The following is a 15,972-nucleotide window of genomic DNA, read 5'->3' as shown; positions in this document are numbered from 1 at the left end:
AGGAAAACCTACCTCGAGCTAACACCTCCCCACCCCCCAGGTGACCCGCCTAGGGATCTGCGAAAATCATAGTGGAGGCGGGGGGGGGTTGGTAAATGCAAAACATTTTGCCTTTGTATCCTTAAATTCCACTTCTTCTCGGTCGTCGCACCCGAGTAGTAAATCCTGAAAGATAACCCATTCTACTTGCCTAGTAACTTTGTTGCATCTCTTCTTTTGAATAATCACCAACGCAAGGACTTTACCTTCTTGAGATACATTCTGGGTAGAAGCATTTTGACTTTTGTGCACAAGGCCCCACTCTTTATAGGGATTGGACTTCTGAAGCTAGGGACTTTCTTGTTACTTGGTTCCATCTTACTGCTTCACTTTACTTGGTGCTTTTTGATTTGTCATTTAGTGTTTGTTTTAGGCCTAGAATAAATATAGTATTTCAATACATTCCTGTCTAAATATTATGTACTTCACCGTGTGGACTCATTGTGGACCCCTGAACCCACTCTCACTCCTGAGAATAGCCTTGACTGCTCTCCATTGCTACCTTGATTGTGTTTTGGCGAACCACTCAGAGTTCACTTGTTCACTATAACTAACTAGGGTGGCCGCCTAAAATGTCTATCGGGCCAGATTTTAGAAATCCATCTCAACATTAGGCAACTATTTTTTGGATACTCTAAAATGCTTCTACTGAACTTTATGCGTATTTTCAAGGCCTAATATATAATTTAATATTGTTGTACCGGTCTGTAGTAATTGGTTTTGTTCTGTGTGGACTTTATAGCCCTAAACCTCTCTCAAACCCCTCCTGGGTCCAAGCCTATGTTAGGACAGTTTTTGATAAAAACCATACATCTGATGCAGTAAGTAAGCTTCACTTTTAGTGTCTAAGTGTGTACCACCTGAGGATGGGGATAGCAGGGACAGAGCAGCCAGGCTTATCTTGGGAGGGGAGAAAGGGCTGTAGCTTGGTACAAATAAATTGTAGCATACATATGGTCCAAAGAAACACTGAAACACTATCTATTTTTTTAAAAAAATTAGGGTTTATTTAAAAGTAGACCAAGAATATTCTTGGGTAAGTAAGCGGTATTGCATCATATAAACACAATCATAAAAACCAACTCAATATCTGTGGTATGGAAAGCAAGTTTATAACCAAGATAGAGGATGGAGAATCAAGTCAGGGTGTGTCAAACCTAAGATTATACTTTCAGGATAGTAATATGCCATTCTTGGGTAATAAGACCAGGCTAGATATACTTTTAGAACACCATCAATATTTATGGGTTACAACACTAAGCAGTCAAGCTGAGTCAGCAATTCAAGGGTAGTAGACCCGGTCAGTCATTCTGCGACGCTCAGTTATAGAAATCGAATAATAAAAAAAAACATATTACAAGTATACACCTTGACACATTACTTTTTAGAACAGATAGTAAAGAAACGCATACACTTTCTGGAGGGGCCTCAAACCACTCAATGATAATTATGACTACGCAATAACTATTTTAGAATGTGCTCAGCAAATCGGGGAAAGCAAAAGCCTATTAAACTTTAAGAAAGACAGTGTATTTCAAGCTAAGTAATTGACCTATTGACACATGACTATCTTTTATCTAATGGGTAGTAATACCCAGTATACTTTTAAGAAATGTATAATACAGTTTCTAAGGTAAGTAAGAACTTTATGAATCTCTTTTAGAATAGCACCAAAGCAATTCAGGTAAGCACAACCCAGGGTTACAAGTTTAGATGAGCAGCATCTAATCAAGGTGAGTAAGACCTATATACTTTTTTAAGGAACCTCCTGCTACTTAATGGTATGTATAAACCCTAAGACTGTTTTAGAATCTGTATAAAGCAGACCATGGAAAGCAAAACCCAATGTTACACTTTAAGAAAGACACAATGCATTTCAAGGTAGGTAAACCCTATTGGTAAGGTTTTACACTCATTCAGTTAAGCAATGATAACTCAGTACCTAAAAAATCACTTTTTAGAAGGGGGGAAACACCATTCAAAGTTAGTAAAGCAATGTGTACGCGTTTTCGAGAGGCAGAATGCAACTCAAAGGTAGATAGTTAACGCACTAACTTCTTTAGCATGTAAGTTATTTTACACTTGTTATACTTTCAAGGCAGAATCCCTTTCTTGTCCCGTCCTTCCCTAGTCTATAGCATGAGTCTTCTGCCTCTAGGATGGTTGCCTCAGGCTCTGGTTACACACACAGCAGGCTCTCTGGTTGCTGGAAATCTCTACAGACACAATTTCTTCATCTTCCTCTTGGGTTACAGCTCCAATGGTTGACTTGTCAGCAGCTTACAGGTTCAGAGTATTTTTCAGAAACTACAGCACAACTTCTGCAGTCTATCCCTGCAGTTTACAGAAGTGGTGGTCTGGCTGTCCAATCAGGACAGCCAGCCCCCCATTGAGACTGGGTTCCTTTCTGGCAAGGTGAAAGACAAAGGGCTGCATAGTTTTGAACTCCTCCCTGGCTTCCTGCCTTCTCAGACACTCTGGAGCCTTGGCAGGGAATACAAGAGAACCCCACCAAAGACAAAAATTCCACTGAGCTCGTTCCCACCTAGAATCTTAGAGCAATACCTCAGAAACTACAAGCAAATGAGAAATGGCGATAAAAGGAGCCCACCATTTTAACAAATTGGTGGCCCTTCTGTGCATGACCGAGGGCCGATTGATCAGACTCCGAGTAATAAGACTAAAGTCACTATGGTAAAACCACTGCCACCAGCCATTTAAGTGAACTTGCAATCGTAACACAAATGCTGCAGGTAAGTAAGCAAGGCGTATACATTGTATCGCTACAGCACTCCACATGAGGTGGGGTGTGCTGGCTTACTCAAAATGTAAAATTGGGTGAAAATCCCTCTTTACCCGTTGGGAACAGTAGTTCACACAAGTACGTTAAAGAGAAATCTACAGGGAAGCCCAAAGGGGCAACCCAGCTGAAGCCCAAAAGTTATAGGAAACTAGAACTCCAACCATATACTTTGGACAGATATGCAAAGGTCACCCATAAAAAGAATAAACAACCCGGTGAAAGGGGGAACAAGATTCCCCTTCACCTAGGGACAAGGGAAAATAATCACCAAGTCCAAGCAAAAAGTTCTGGGGTTAACACAGGTCAGGAAGATGTATCGCAACTATGGAAATCTTGCCTAACAGCATTGCCTCTCTGCTACCTACCTTGATTGGGTTTGGATAGACTTCAGTGTCCTTTGGTTAGTGTTTTTCCCTGTTCACCTTATAGGTTGACGTCCCAAAATCTACTCCCAGGGTTGATTTTGGAAGTTCATCTGAACAGTGCTTACTGCACTTATAAGGTGATGTGTGCAGGAAAAATAAATAAAGTACTTTACTCGGGTGAACAGAGTTCTCCTGCAAGGATGGCCATATGGACTGATCCTTGCTTCCAAAAGAAGATGAGTTTAGCAAGGTAAGTGGCGGATAAAGAAAAGGCATTCTCTTTCCTCCAAAAGTCAGGACAGTTTCAAAACAGTAGCAAATGTTAGGGTGTACAATTGTGGTCTATGGAGGGAAAGCAGCAAATGGAACACCAGAGTACACATTTTTCCCATTATAAATATTTTGTGTGACCTTAGAAATGGTGTATTCCATTAGGTTAGATGATTACACAGCCTTCACCAGAGGGATGTGCAAAATTCTCCCCCACTATGCGTGACCTCTTTGCCAAGGCGCTGACTGTTTCGGCCGTGATGCAGGCAGGGTCTACCCCCGATTGTAGGAGTATAGAGGGGACCCATGCGAGGCCACAACTGCCTGGCTGCAAATGTCTGACGTACATGTCGATTCTCCACCTTGGGGCGACAAGCTCCCGACACCGGCTCACCAACCTCTGGCGTATGCCCCATTTCATATGGGCATGTTTTTGTCAAAGATGTCGGACGTTTCTGTCACAAATACCCTCGTATTCCCCGGAATCACTGGTTCCACTCTCCTCGCCTGTATCTGAGGTATCTGCAAGGGAGGTGTCGTTCTTACGCCAGGCACTGAGATGTTCCAGGGTTTTTTCTTTCTTTTTTGGCTGTGGCGTGCCACAGAAGGAAGCCGTAGCCAGTGTCACAAGATCTATGACATATACCCCCTTCTGGGACAGCCGGAAGGGGAAAAAGCTGGCACGGCAAAAAAAAAAAAAAGTTTGTGCTCTGTGGATGTCAGCGATGAGGATTCCGATGAACATTCAAGGCGAATGAGCAAGCCTTCTCTGTTCCAGGTAGGTCAGGATCACCAAGGTGCCAGAACAAAGCAATGGAGGAAAGGGAATATATATACAGTTTGTTTTTCCAAACTCGAAAATGGGCGTCGACACAAGGCGTGCCAGTAATACTATCCCTAGTGTGACGTCCACTGTACCCATGATCCCTCAGATAGTTTTTTTTCTGCCATACTTGTCGGAAGCATTGCGCGGAGTTCCCTGGCTTTCAGCCATATTTGGCTAAATATCATATCATTTCCCGGTTCTTCCACTCCCACGTCGAGACATCGAAGTTCGAAGATCGACGCCGGTCCGGAGAACAAACCGTGGAGAGCTGCACGGCGGACTTTGGGCCTCGGAAGGCCTCAGCCCGGCCCTTGGAAGGCCTCTGGCCTCGGCCCTGCAAGTAGGGAGAGTTGGGGGTGGAAACATACTCTACACTCTTATTTTTCCTACACACACTAGCCCCCTACCACAGGGTGCGTATGGAGGGTACCCCATTTAAATTTTGCCCCAAGTGCAACCGCAAGTACCCTTGGGTTGACAAACACGCCACCTGTAACCTCTGCTTGCCGAGGGATCACCCTGAGGCGAACTGCAGAGTGTGTAGCCGACTCAAGGCTAAAACACTAAAGGACTGCTCGACCAAACATTGGGCCCACCACGCCAGGCAACTCGAGCCCATGGAAGTGGAGGGTGCCTTCGGTGATAGCAGTGATGCCGTACTTTCGGGCGGCGAGGGCAAAGAGGTGTCGAAAGATGCGCAAGTCCCCGACCTCGGAAGATTGTCCGGCAGGGCAGTTATGGGGAACACATCCGGCGACACGAGCATTACCCACACCACTTCTACACCTAAACACTCGAAGTCCAACTGAGACTCAACACACGTGTCGAGTTCTCGGAAAGAGGCACGAAGAGAGCGGTCCACCAAATCGGTGTCCCCTGGGCGTTCCCGGTCAAGATCGCCGCACGACACGAGGCAACCGTCCACAGTTGCCAAAGTTGCCTCACTCACCAAAGCCACAGAGGTACGCTCGTCAGAAGACAAATCCGACCTCCAGCCCCAGGCCGCACACCAGAAGTCGGCTCCAGCAGATCGTTCGGCGGCTGTTTCCGAGTCCCGACGTGCTCACTCGAAGGAAAGACACTTCCCCCAAATCTCGACGCCAGACGTCGAAAAGCTCAGAGAAGGTGAAAACATCAGGGAAACACTCTTCTACTCATGGGGAAGGGGGTAAACAGCAGAAGAAACCATCTCACCCTTCTTCTGCACCACATAAGTCTTCAAATAAGCATAAATCCAAGACCCCCTTTGTGAATTTTGGCCGCGTGGGCGACGTAAATTACCATTGCCTCTTTGATTAGGGGGCTTGGTGGTCAACTGTCCCAGGGATTTCAGAGTATTATACTAGTCTTTGGCAGTTTTTAATGCGTCCTCAACCGCCTTGCCAAATAGGAGATTCGGCTCCACCGGCATGTCAATTAGGGATGCTTGTGTCTCGAGTTTAAACCCTGACTGTCTTAACCAAGCATGCCTCTTAATGATCGCGCTCTCTGCTATGAGCCTGCCCGCGTTATCTGCGGCATCAAAGGTTGCTTTAAGGATGCAACCGGACACTGCTCTCCCCTCCAACGTGACCTGGGCCAACTGACCCTTTAGTGGTTCAGGTGCAGAGTCAATGAGGGCAGCTACCTGCTCCCACTGGTGGCAATTGTAACTTGCCAGCAGAGTGGTGGTGTTGGCAATCCTTGTCTGGTAAGCGGAAGTGGAGGCTACCTTCCTTCCCAACCCGTACATTCTCTTGCTCTCATTGTCTGGGGGGAGGGGGGCCTCAGATGATGATAGAGGTGTCCCCACCCTCCTTCTGGTGTTAGTAACTACCAAGGAGTCGGGCTTCAGTTGACCCCTTATGTAAAGTGGGTCTGACTGGGCGCCCCGGAAGAGTTTCTCGATTCTGGGGTTTACGGCCCTGGTGAGGTTAGGAGTAAGAAGGGAAGGATCAATTCTCCGTTGGATGGTCTTGAGAATTGGAATGGCTTGGGCAATGGGTCAATTCTCTCCCACTAGTTCTACAAAGTAGTGGGAGAGAATTGCCAGGCCTCTAGGTCCAAACCAGGAATAGAAGGGGAACCCTGTCAGGAAATTGTCATTCCCAGCTCCAAAAAAGGGACAAGTGAAGATATAGACAAGGTAATGACTAGAATGTCCTCCCTAGCTGACTTCTACTCCAAGAAACCAGAGCACTTCCTCACCATACCCCCGACAGTGCTACTGCTTCAGGATCCAGGGACCCTCATCCTCCTACTAAGAAACCTCGGGTTGAGACTCCAACTCAGGGACTGATTCTCAGACCCTTTTTACATACAGCCTTACACTCCGTATGGTGAGGATCCACAACAGTACGATGAGGATCCAGACTTGGTAACGTTGGATGACCAAACTGGGGTGGACTATTATGGGGATGACTAGGGCCAAGAGGGAGAGGAAGATGACGTCGCAGAAGTCTACAGGATAGACTCTCCTGTTCACAAAGAACCTCAGGTTACCGACTTTCCAGTAGACAACCAGCCCCTCCTAAATGAGGTCTTGGCTAGAGCGGCAGAGCACTTCCGCATAGACACTCGGTGGGGTGGGGGGGGGGCACAGGAGGAGAGGGACTTTGTAGAAGAACTAGTGGGAGAGAATTGACCCATTGCCCAAGCCATTCCAATTCTCAAGACCATCCAACGGAGAATTGATCCTTCCCTTCTTACTCCTAACCTCACCAGGGCCGTAAACCCCAGAATCGAGAAACTCTTCCGGGCCGCCCAGTCAGACCCACTTTACATAAGGGGTCAACTGAAGCCCGACTCCTTGGTAGTTACTAACACCAGAAGGAGGGTGGGGACACCTCTATCATCATCTGAGCCCCCCCCCCCCCCCCCCGCCCCAGACAAGGAGAGCAAGAGAATGTACGGGTTAGGAAGGAAGGTAGCCTCCACTTCCGCTTACCAGACAAGGATTGCCAACACCACCACTCTGCTGGCAAGTTACAATTGCCACCAGTGGGAGCAGGTAGCTGCCCTCATTGACTCTGCACCTGAACCACTAAAGGGTCAGTTGGCCCAGGTCACGTTGGAGGGGAGAGCAGTGTCCGGTTGCATCCTTAAAGCAACCTTTGATGCCGCAGATAACGCGGGCAGGCTCATAGCAGAGAGCGCGATCATTAAGAGGCATGCTTGGTTAAGACAGTCAGGGTTTAAACTCGAGACACAAGCATCCCTAATTGACATGCCGGTGGAGCCGAATCTCCTATTTGGCAAGGCGGTTGAGGACGCATTAAAAACAGCCAAAGACTAGTATAATACTCTGAAATCCCTGGGACAGTTGACCACCAATCTCCCTAATCAAAGAGGCAATGGTAATTTACGTCGCCCACGCGGCCAAAATTCACAAAGGGGCTCCAATTATACACAGGGGCAGGGTACATCATGGGGTAACAACCAGCCGACTAACCAAAGTTACGGCAGAGGAAACAAAAGGGGCTGTGGTAGAGGCAGCCCCAGCAGAGGCGGCACGCCTCCCGCAAAACAGTGACGCTGCGCTCAGGGTCCCTTCTCACGCATCCCCAGTAGGGGGACGCATTTCCAACTTCACCCAAGCTTGGGAAGGGATCACATCAGACAGATGGGTGCTGTCCACAATGTCCGCAGGATACTGCATAGAACTGCTCGAGCGTCCCCGAAACCACCCTCCACGTCAAAAGATACATTCCTTGGACCACCAAAAGATCCTCTTCAAGGAGATTGTCAATCTTCTAGCAAAGGACGCGATAGAACTCGTCCCGGGCAACCAGGTAAACAAGGGTATTTATTCAACTTACTTCCTTGTGCCAAAGAAAGATTTGACAATGCGCCCAGTATTAGACTTACGCCCTGCAAACAAGTATGTCAAGCCCCAAACGTTTCGCATGACTACTCTCCAAGAGGTAATCCCCCTCCTAAAAAAGGGGGATTACATGGCAACATCGGATATGAAAGATGCCTATTTTCATATTTCCATGTTCCCAGCGCACAGAAGATTCTTGCGCTTCAAGGTGGACAGTCAGCACTACCAGTTCAAGGTGCTGCCCTTCGGTATAGCCTGGCTCCAAGGGTATTCACCAAGGTACTGGCGGTGGCGGCGGCACACCTGCACAGGGAGGCAATCCCAGTGTACCCTTACCTGGACGACTGGCTCATCATGGGGGAGACCACAGTAATTTACACATCAAACATTCAAAGAACGATCGACCTCCTCTTCGAATTGGGTTTCGCCATAAACAAGAAAAAATAAAGTCTGGTGCCAAGCACCTCCAAACAGTTCCTAGGAGCTGTCTTAAACACTCAAGAGGGGTTGGCCGTTCCATCAGAGGAAGAATTCGGAATCTACTACTGCAAATTCCTCTATACCAGCCCGGTCGCCAGATAAGGGTGCACAAAGCGATGTGTTTGCTAGGCATGATGGCGTCATGTATTTACCTGGTCCCCCACGCGTGCCTGCGACCCATGCAAGAGTGGTTGGCGAAACAGTGGTCTCAGGCAAGTGGTCAGTGGGACGATCTAGTGGTCGTTTCGTCAACAGTTATACAAAGAAAGTCTTCACTGGTGGACAAGAGAGAACCTGTCAAAGGGGAAACACTTGCGATCCAGAAGTACAGGCTGTAGTCACAACAGACGCATCCCTGTTAGGGTGGGGAGCACACCTCCTTCACCAAACAGCTCAGGGTCTCTGGTCTCACAGAGATGTATGGACATCCTAAAAGAATGTAGGAAACCTAACACGAGGCACTGTTACTTTGATAAATGGAAAAGCTTTGTTATCTGGTGCCAGAATAAGCAAATCAACCAGGTTGATTGCACTCCTTCCAATATTGCCACATACATGCTCCACCTGCTGGATGCAGGGTTGGTATTTAACTCACTCAAGGTACACCTGGCAGCGCTGTCAGCCTATACCACCTCCCACAACAAGGTTTCGTGGTGGAAGGTACCAGTGGTTAAAGCCTTCATGGAAGGGGTAAAGAGACTCCACCCTCCAATTTCAAACCCACCACCTGGATGGGACCTTAATGTGGTGCTTGCTAAGCTCATGGACCCACCCTTTGAACCCATGCATAAAGTCAGTCTCAAACACCCGACCTATAAAACTGCCTTCTTAGTAGCCATTACATCCATAAGAAGGGTCAGTGAAATTCAGGCTCTGTCAGTGCAGGATCCTTTCTTTACTGTTCATAAGGATAAACCGGTTCTACGAAGACACCCTAGGTTCTCACCTAAGTTCATTTCTAAATTCCATGTTAGCCAGTCCATTGAGCTTCCGGCCTTGTTCCAAGAACCCAAAAGCTCTGCTGTGGTGAAACTACACACTCTAGATGTGCGAAGAGCGGTCCTCTCCTATGTAGACAAGACCAGGCCGCTAAGAAAAACAGACCAACTGTTTGTCTCCGTAGCTACAGGCAGAGAAGGAGATCGCGTCTCTAAAGGTGCCATCTCCAAGTGGATAGTCAATTGTATCCAGCTATGTTACTCCCTTTCTAAAAAGACTCTGCCTTTTACGCCAAGAGCCCACTCTACAAGAGGCATTGGGGCCACTCTGGCTTTTATTGCAAATGTACCCCTTGACACCATTTGCAAAGCAGCTACATGGAGCTCTATTCACACTTTTACTCGGCACTACTGCATTGACACTCCTTCCAAGATAGATACTCAAGTGGGACAAGTGGTTCTAAGACTTTTATTTGCTCATGACCCTTCTCGCATCCCTCCTCCTCCTTCTAACACTGCTCACTAATCTATGCACAGCATGTGATCTAAGCAGATTCCACAAGCCTCAGAAGGGATACATTACTCACCGTAATCGTATTTCTGATGCTTGTATCTGCTTAGATTCACATGCGCCCGCCCTTCCTCCCCTCTGAGAGAAGGCGCATGGATGCTTGTAGTTTTATCTTTCTATCTGCTTGGATAACCTGTACTCACGCTACTCCTCATGCTACCTCATGTCAGAAAAAAATACAATCTGAGGGTCCTACACACGTGATGGATCCTGGATCCAGTGGACGTCACACTAGGGATAGTATTACTGGCACACCCTGTGTCAACGCCCATTTCTGAGTTTCGAAAAACAAACTGTAATACTCTGCAGCTTCCACTAGATGTCGGCCTATGCACAGCATGTGAATCTAAGCAGATAGAAGCATCAGAAATACGATTACGGTGAGTAATGTATCCCATATATATGCACTGTGCGAAGCACAGAGGAATAGGGCTAGGAGCAGAAAAGAGGAGCCCCGGAAGGAAAAAAGCGGGTAAAGTCTGCTGGAAAATAAAAGGAAGGCAAAAGTAAGGAAGAAAGAGAGCAAGAGTAGAACTGGAGCAGAGAGGGGAATCGTTCGCATGAGCGAACAGAAACTGAAAACTCAGGAAAGTGAGAATTCTAAGCGTTGGAGTAACAGTACGAAAACTCTGCAATTGCAACACACTGGAGCCGCCGGAAGGAAGTGAATATATCTGGCGACTCGAGTCAAGAGAAGGCAAACACTAGTCTGTCACGCAGGAAACGTAATATGCGTGCAGGAACAGTCAATGGCGGCGGCCTGCCTTCCATTTCGTCCACAGTCGCCAAGCACCACGGTGCATGACAGTTTCTGACAAAGAAGTTGATGCTATCTTATTCATATTGGAACCACTTTGCCCCAGATAGGCGAGACACTTATGGGAGGAGCTCCATCTGCAAAGAGGTGGATCTCTTGAAGGTGGCCTCCAATATGAAGGAGGCCAGAAACCTCAACGACCTCCCTCAAGCTTCTTTCCAGAAGATGACCTCCAAGCTGATGGAAACAAAGGAATTTCCAGCGCCAACCAGGCCTACAGTGCAAGTCCATCGCTGCGCACGATGGTGGATTGAGTGTTTCTAAAGACAGCCTGCGCTGGAGATGAATACCCCAAATTAGCAGTTCCGTGGCAAGAAAAGCTATCCAAATTAATATTATAGAGGTAATTAAGTTGTACATCTCCAACTTAAACCGAGACATTTTATTCATAGAAAGGGTTCTCACCAAAAGCATGTTTAATCTGCCTTTTTAAACTGCTACTTAACAAAACTATCCTATACAGCAAGATTCAGGTTTTTCATACCTACATCTCAAAATGTTGCTTGACATTCTTACAACAGCCGTGTTATTATTTAAGAATGTATGTGCAATCACACGCTGGGTACCCTCATTTGACGTGCGTTTTTTGCATGCAACACTAATTTCTAGTACTAATTTGTCCTATTAACTTTGGAAATTGCTGCTTTGTTCCTGGTTTTAGTTTGGATTTAAGGAATCTGCAGTGAAAGTATAGTCCAATCACCATTAGTGACATGTATGACGCCTAATAACTATGCCGAAGCACATGGCTTCTAGACTTTTATTCATACTGTACTATGTGTATACGCTGTTCATCTTGTCATTCTGGGTTTGGATTTCGCAGGTCCTGGCTCAGCAGAGGGCAGAGCAGCAGCGACGGGACCTCGCTCAGAGCATCACGTCCGAAACACCCATGGACCCAGTCACCTTCATCCAGACCCTACCATCCGATCTACGTCGCAGCGTGCTGGAGGATATGGAGGACAGTGTGCTCGCTGTCATGCCACCAGATATTGCAGCTGAAGCCCAGTCCTTGCGACGGGACCTGGAGGCCAGACAGAGGCAGCTCATGCATGAGAGGCTCTTTGGACACAGTAGCACCTCAGCACTCTCAGCCATTCTGCGCAGCCCAGGTACACACCAATTAATTTTAACTAGCTGGTATCCTTCAATCCAGATGGTAATTACATATGTGAAATGTCCCAGCTAGGAACTGAAATTCTAAATGTAAATTATAATGGGAAGTAGTCCTGCTGTAATCAATTTTTATTGTTGAAATAATCATACCCTAAACCACATAGCAACATCCCAGATAGTCTTTAAAATCCCCGAACTAGTTTCTTTTTCTAATGTATCTTCTTTCTACTGGACCCCTTGTGCCTTGAAATGTATCTATGCATCCACTGAATCAGCTATCCTAAAACTACCCCTACAATGTATAAGCAGTCATTGTGACCCTGTCATGGTGACAGTGATGCCTCTCGTACCATAAGTGGCATCCCAAGATGATACATACCGCTGGAAATGCCTTGTTAATTTTTTCCACGTGCCAGGCTGGAACACCTAGATATTAGAACCTTTACATTTTTTTGGTAACTGTCTCCTATGTCCCATCGCCTTCTATCCTTTATACTGATAGGATGTCACCATAGCCAGACTGTGATATATTTGGTATCCTTGACTAAGCAGCCCCCTAAAACCTTCAAACGCTCGATCTGCTAAGTTTACATCCTTGTATGGTTTTCATGGCATTAAAGATAGTGTTGGGAAGATCTATCATTGTTATGCATAATCACCGATCCTGGTGAGACCCCCAGCACTCTTTGCTGGATTGCTTGGCCTTTTTCTTTCTATCCTGAATCAGTGTAGCTTTTTTCCACTCATTCATTCTTATTTGCTCTGACTTTCGGAACTCTCATCTGTGTTTTACCTTTACTATGGTGTCTACTTTCCTCCATCTCTGTAAAGGCATCTGACACCTTATGGGCAGTGTTGCTGAGAACCCTTTGAGATTCTTTCTTTATACTTACTAAAGTTCTTAAAGATCGAGGGATACTTTGTATCCCTCCTAAAACTTTGTACTATGAGAGATTAGTACACCCCTCCATATGTGGAGTGCTATGGGGATACCTAGTATCCCCCTTCTCTCGGCTCCTTTAACCTTTTAGTCACATAGACAAGCCTTTAGTTATGGCTGGTTGTGTGTGTGCGTTTGTGTGGCATTTGTCAGGAACCCTTGGGTGTCCCCGCCTAGGCTCCAGTGTGTCTGGGTGTGTAGGAAGTGGGGGAGACTGCCCTTGGGGGTTAGCAGTGTTAAATCAGCATAACAATATAGCATTCAATACCACTTTTGAGGGAGGCCAGGGCCACTAAAGGATTTCAAGCCTGAACCAGTTAGTCTCGGGCACAGCATCCCAACCCTGCGCACCGATGAAAGCGATATTTATTGCTATTAGCATTCAGAGCCATAGCTGGAGGCAATGCCATGTTTAACTTTACTGTAATTAAGAATTTTGTATCATCTTAAATTTTAGGAATGAAATTGCAGGACTGTCTTGCCTAGCACGCCCACGGCACTTTTCTGAGAGTGGAGCAGATGGTTATTGCTGCACTCTGTTGGCCCATTTCAACTTGCAGTGAGCAGAGGCCAAAGGATGGAGAAAGCCCTGAGGGGAAGAGGAATGCAGGCCGATCTGTGCTATAATTGAACTGGATAATTTAAATAGGTACCTTTGCTACGCAAGTCTCAATTTAATTAGCAAACCTTCAGAATTGCATAGCAAATTGCTATGCAACACTGCTAGGTCTTGGACCCTTTGCATCACCGTAAAGTGGCAACTGCTGCCCTGACCCCGATTTCTACTTGATAGAAGAGCTCTGAGGACTCCTCCTTCCCTTTGGCTGGTGGTACCAACTAGTCCTGGGAGGAACTGCAATTTGAGCCACCTCCCGAGGTGCTGTCCTTCCAGAGCCGCAGACCACGAATACCGGGAGACCTGTGACCCATTTGCAGTGCAACATCTTTGAGAGGCCGAATCCATCCAAGTCTTTGCTAAGCTCCATGTGAACCTCCAGAGACATGATCGGACTCATCCAAGTCCACTCACCAGAGTGCAGGACTCCAGGAAGATCGACCAGGCGAATACTGCCCTTGGTGCTGAAGAAAAGGCTCCAAAACCACAGACTGACCAGAGAAGACAAAGAAATCCATGCCAAAGGCCCTCTCAAGACTGCTGCTGAGACATCCCACTCAGAGTCCTTCCCTTCATCACCAGACCGGGCAATCGGGAGACCGGGTCAGTTGCTGCTGCACAGAGGATAATCCAGCTACTTTTCTTTATTTTATTTATTTCATTGAGCATTTGTAAGGCGCTTTATACAACAGAATTGTGTTTCAAAGCGCCACAAGGCTAAATGGGAAGGCAACAGGGTAAATAATATCGGTGTTGGGTAAGAACTGATGCAGTCGCACTGTGACTACACAACTCTTATCTGCTTGGTATTAGGTAACCCACCTTTTGGTATAGGTCTGTACTACACAAGTTGGTAGTGTGACTGATCTCAAGGGGTAAATGTGAGCTGTAGCAATGAAATTCGTCAATACAATTAACACTTACACTCAAGGTTTCAGTTCTAAATAATTAAGCTCAAGTTTTAAATAAGCATCTGTTAAATAGGCAATTTGTGTAACAATAAAAATATGCTATATAATTACTTATCAGGATCAGCACAAGTTAGTGCGTAATCTTTGGATATGCTTCATACACATTTCCTACACCCTGAGGTGACTTAATTCACAAGGACAGTAATGGCATTTATATATCACACTAGTTATATTTTGCAGATTCTAAGGTTGCAGAAAGGGAATGTTTAAGGAAGGAAAAAGGCTTAACAGATTCTCAATATAGGTGAAGACACTTCCAATGAAATCTAGACAAATCCTTCCCAACGATAAGTCTAAAATAAGTTACCACCCATGAGGGACCAGAATATCAAATTCAATGGGCTACAACATTCTGCAGGGAGCCAGGACAGCCAAAGTCAATTTGAAACATTCTATGGAGCTGAGGCACTTTTTAGAATTAGTCTTGCTCAAATTTAGAGTTTGTAGAAAAATTACTTGTAGGGTCACAAGCTGTAAAATAGAGTTGGAATCAACTGTAAAGGTAAGCCAATGCAATTCCCAACTGAGAAGAACACAGCTAAAAAGGCAATGATGCAAGTAACCCAAGCCTAAACCGTACCTCTGGTTTGAAGAAGTGGTCCAGCTGGATTATGTCCTGTTACAACGATGCAGACCCCGTGTTCCTGAGCCTCAATCGTGGGGACAAGAGGGAGGACGTCTGGAGGGCTCCTGCGGTGGTAGTTTAGGTCGTCGGCAGCTACAGGCTCTTTTCGGTTCACTGGCACTTTGCGGTTTCAGCGCTTAGTAAACCGCACCATCATATATACCGGTTGGACTTTCTTCACTGCTTGGGTCCTGCACTCTGGTGGGGGGGACACTAGCTCTGGTCGAACTGCTTCTGGAGGGTCTTTGGGAGACTCCTGGAGCTTCTGGCTGGATTTCAGACGTTGCACTAGACTACGGATTTCTCGACCCCTGGAACTTGGTTCTTGCAGCAGCGAAGAAGTACAGCCAGTGAGGGAAGATGGTCCAGTGAAGTTCATCTCAGGGTTATTTGGTCCCACTAGCCCAACAGAAGTTGTCCCTTCCGGAGATTCTGTTTAATCGAAAAAGGAGTATCAGCACAGCAGCAGAGCTTCACCTGGCAGGAGGATGCAGCAAGCTTTATTCACTGTTTCTTCGTCAGGTATTTCTCCCAGTGGTCGACTCTGCCTGTAATCCCAAAACTCTCACCTTTTAAGCAGGTTTCTCCCATTCATTTATTTTATTATTATTTTTTTATTATTTATTTACATTTATATAGCGCACCAGCAGCCCAGGGGCATTGAGGCGCTGTTACTTGCAATGAACTTAGTTACATGGTACAGGTAAGATAGCGGATGTTGACACATTGTAAATGTTGCAGGATGATGTACTATTGTTACAAGTATTGCTTTTGATCATATGATACAGTATAC

At 46.3% G+C, this 15,972-nt stretch overlaps 1 protein-coding gene across 5 annotated transcripts in view; it reads left to right on the top strand.

The window, feature by feature from the left end:
- The window catches only part of HUWE1 (HECT, UBA and WWE domain containing E3 ubiquitin protein ligase 1), a 2,445,223-nt gene that overhangs the window by 1,951,426 nt on the left and 477,825 nt on the right, over window positions 1-15,972 (top strand). For all 5 annotated transcript variants that reach the window (XM_069645305.1, XM_069645304.1, XM_069645303.1 and 2 more), the window contains exon 64: window positions 11,735-12,023. In XM_069645305.1, the coding sequence (XP_069501406.1) occupies window positions 11,735-12,023 (289 nt within the window). The remainder of the gene's footprint in view (window positions 1-11,734; window positions 12,024-15,972) is intronic.

The sequence above is a fragment of the Ambystoma mexicanum genome, chromosome 2p (genome assembly GCF_040938575.1).
Source record: "Ambystoma mexicanum isolate Mex_15411 chromosome 2p, UKY_AmexF1_1, whole genome shotgun sequence".
NCBI classification, from domain to species: Eukaryota; Metazoa; Chordata; class Amphibia; order Caudata; family Ambystomatidae; genus Ambystoma; species Ambystoma mexicanum.
The sequence above is the reverse complement of the archived record's forward strand: the minus strand, read 5'-3'. Positions and strand labels throughout refer to the sequence as shown.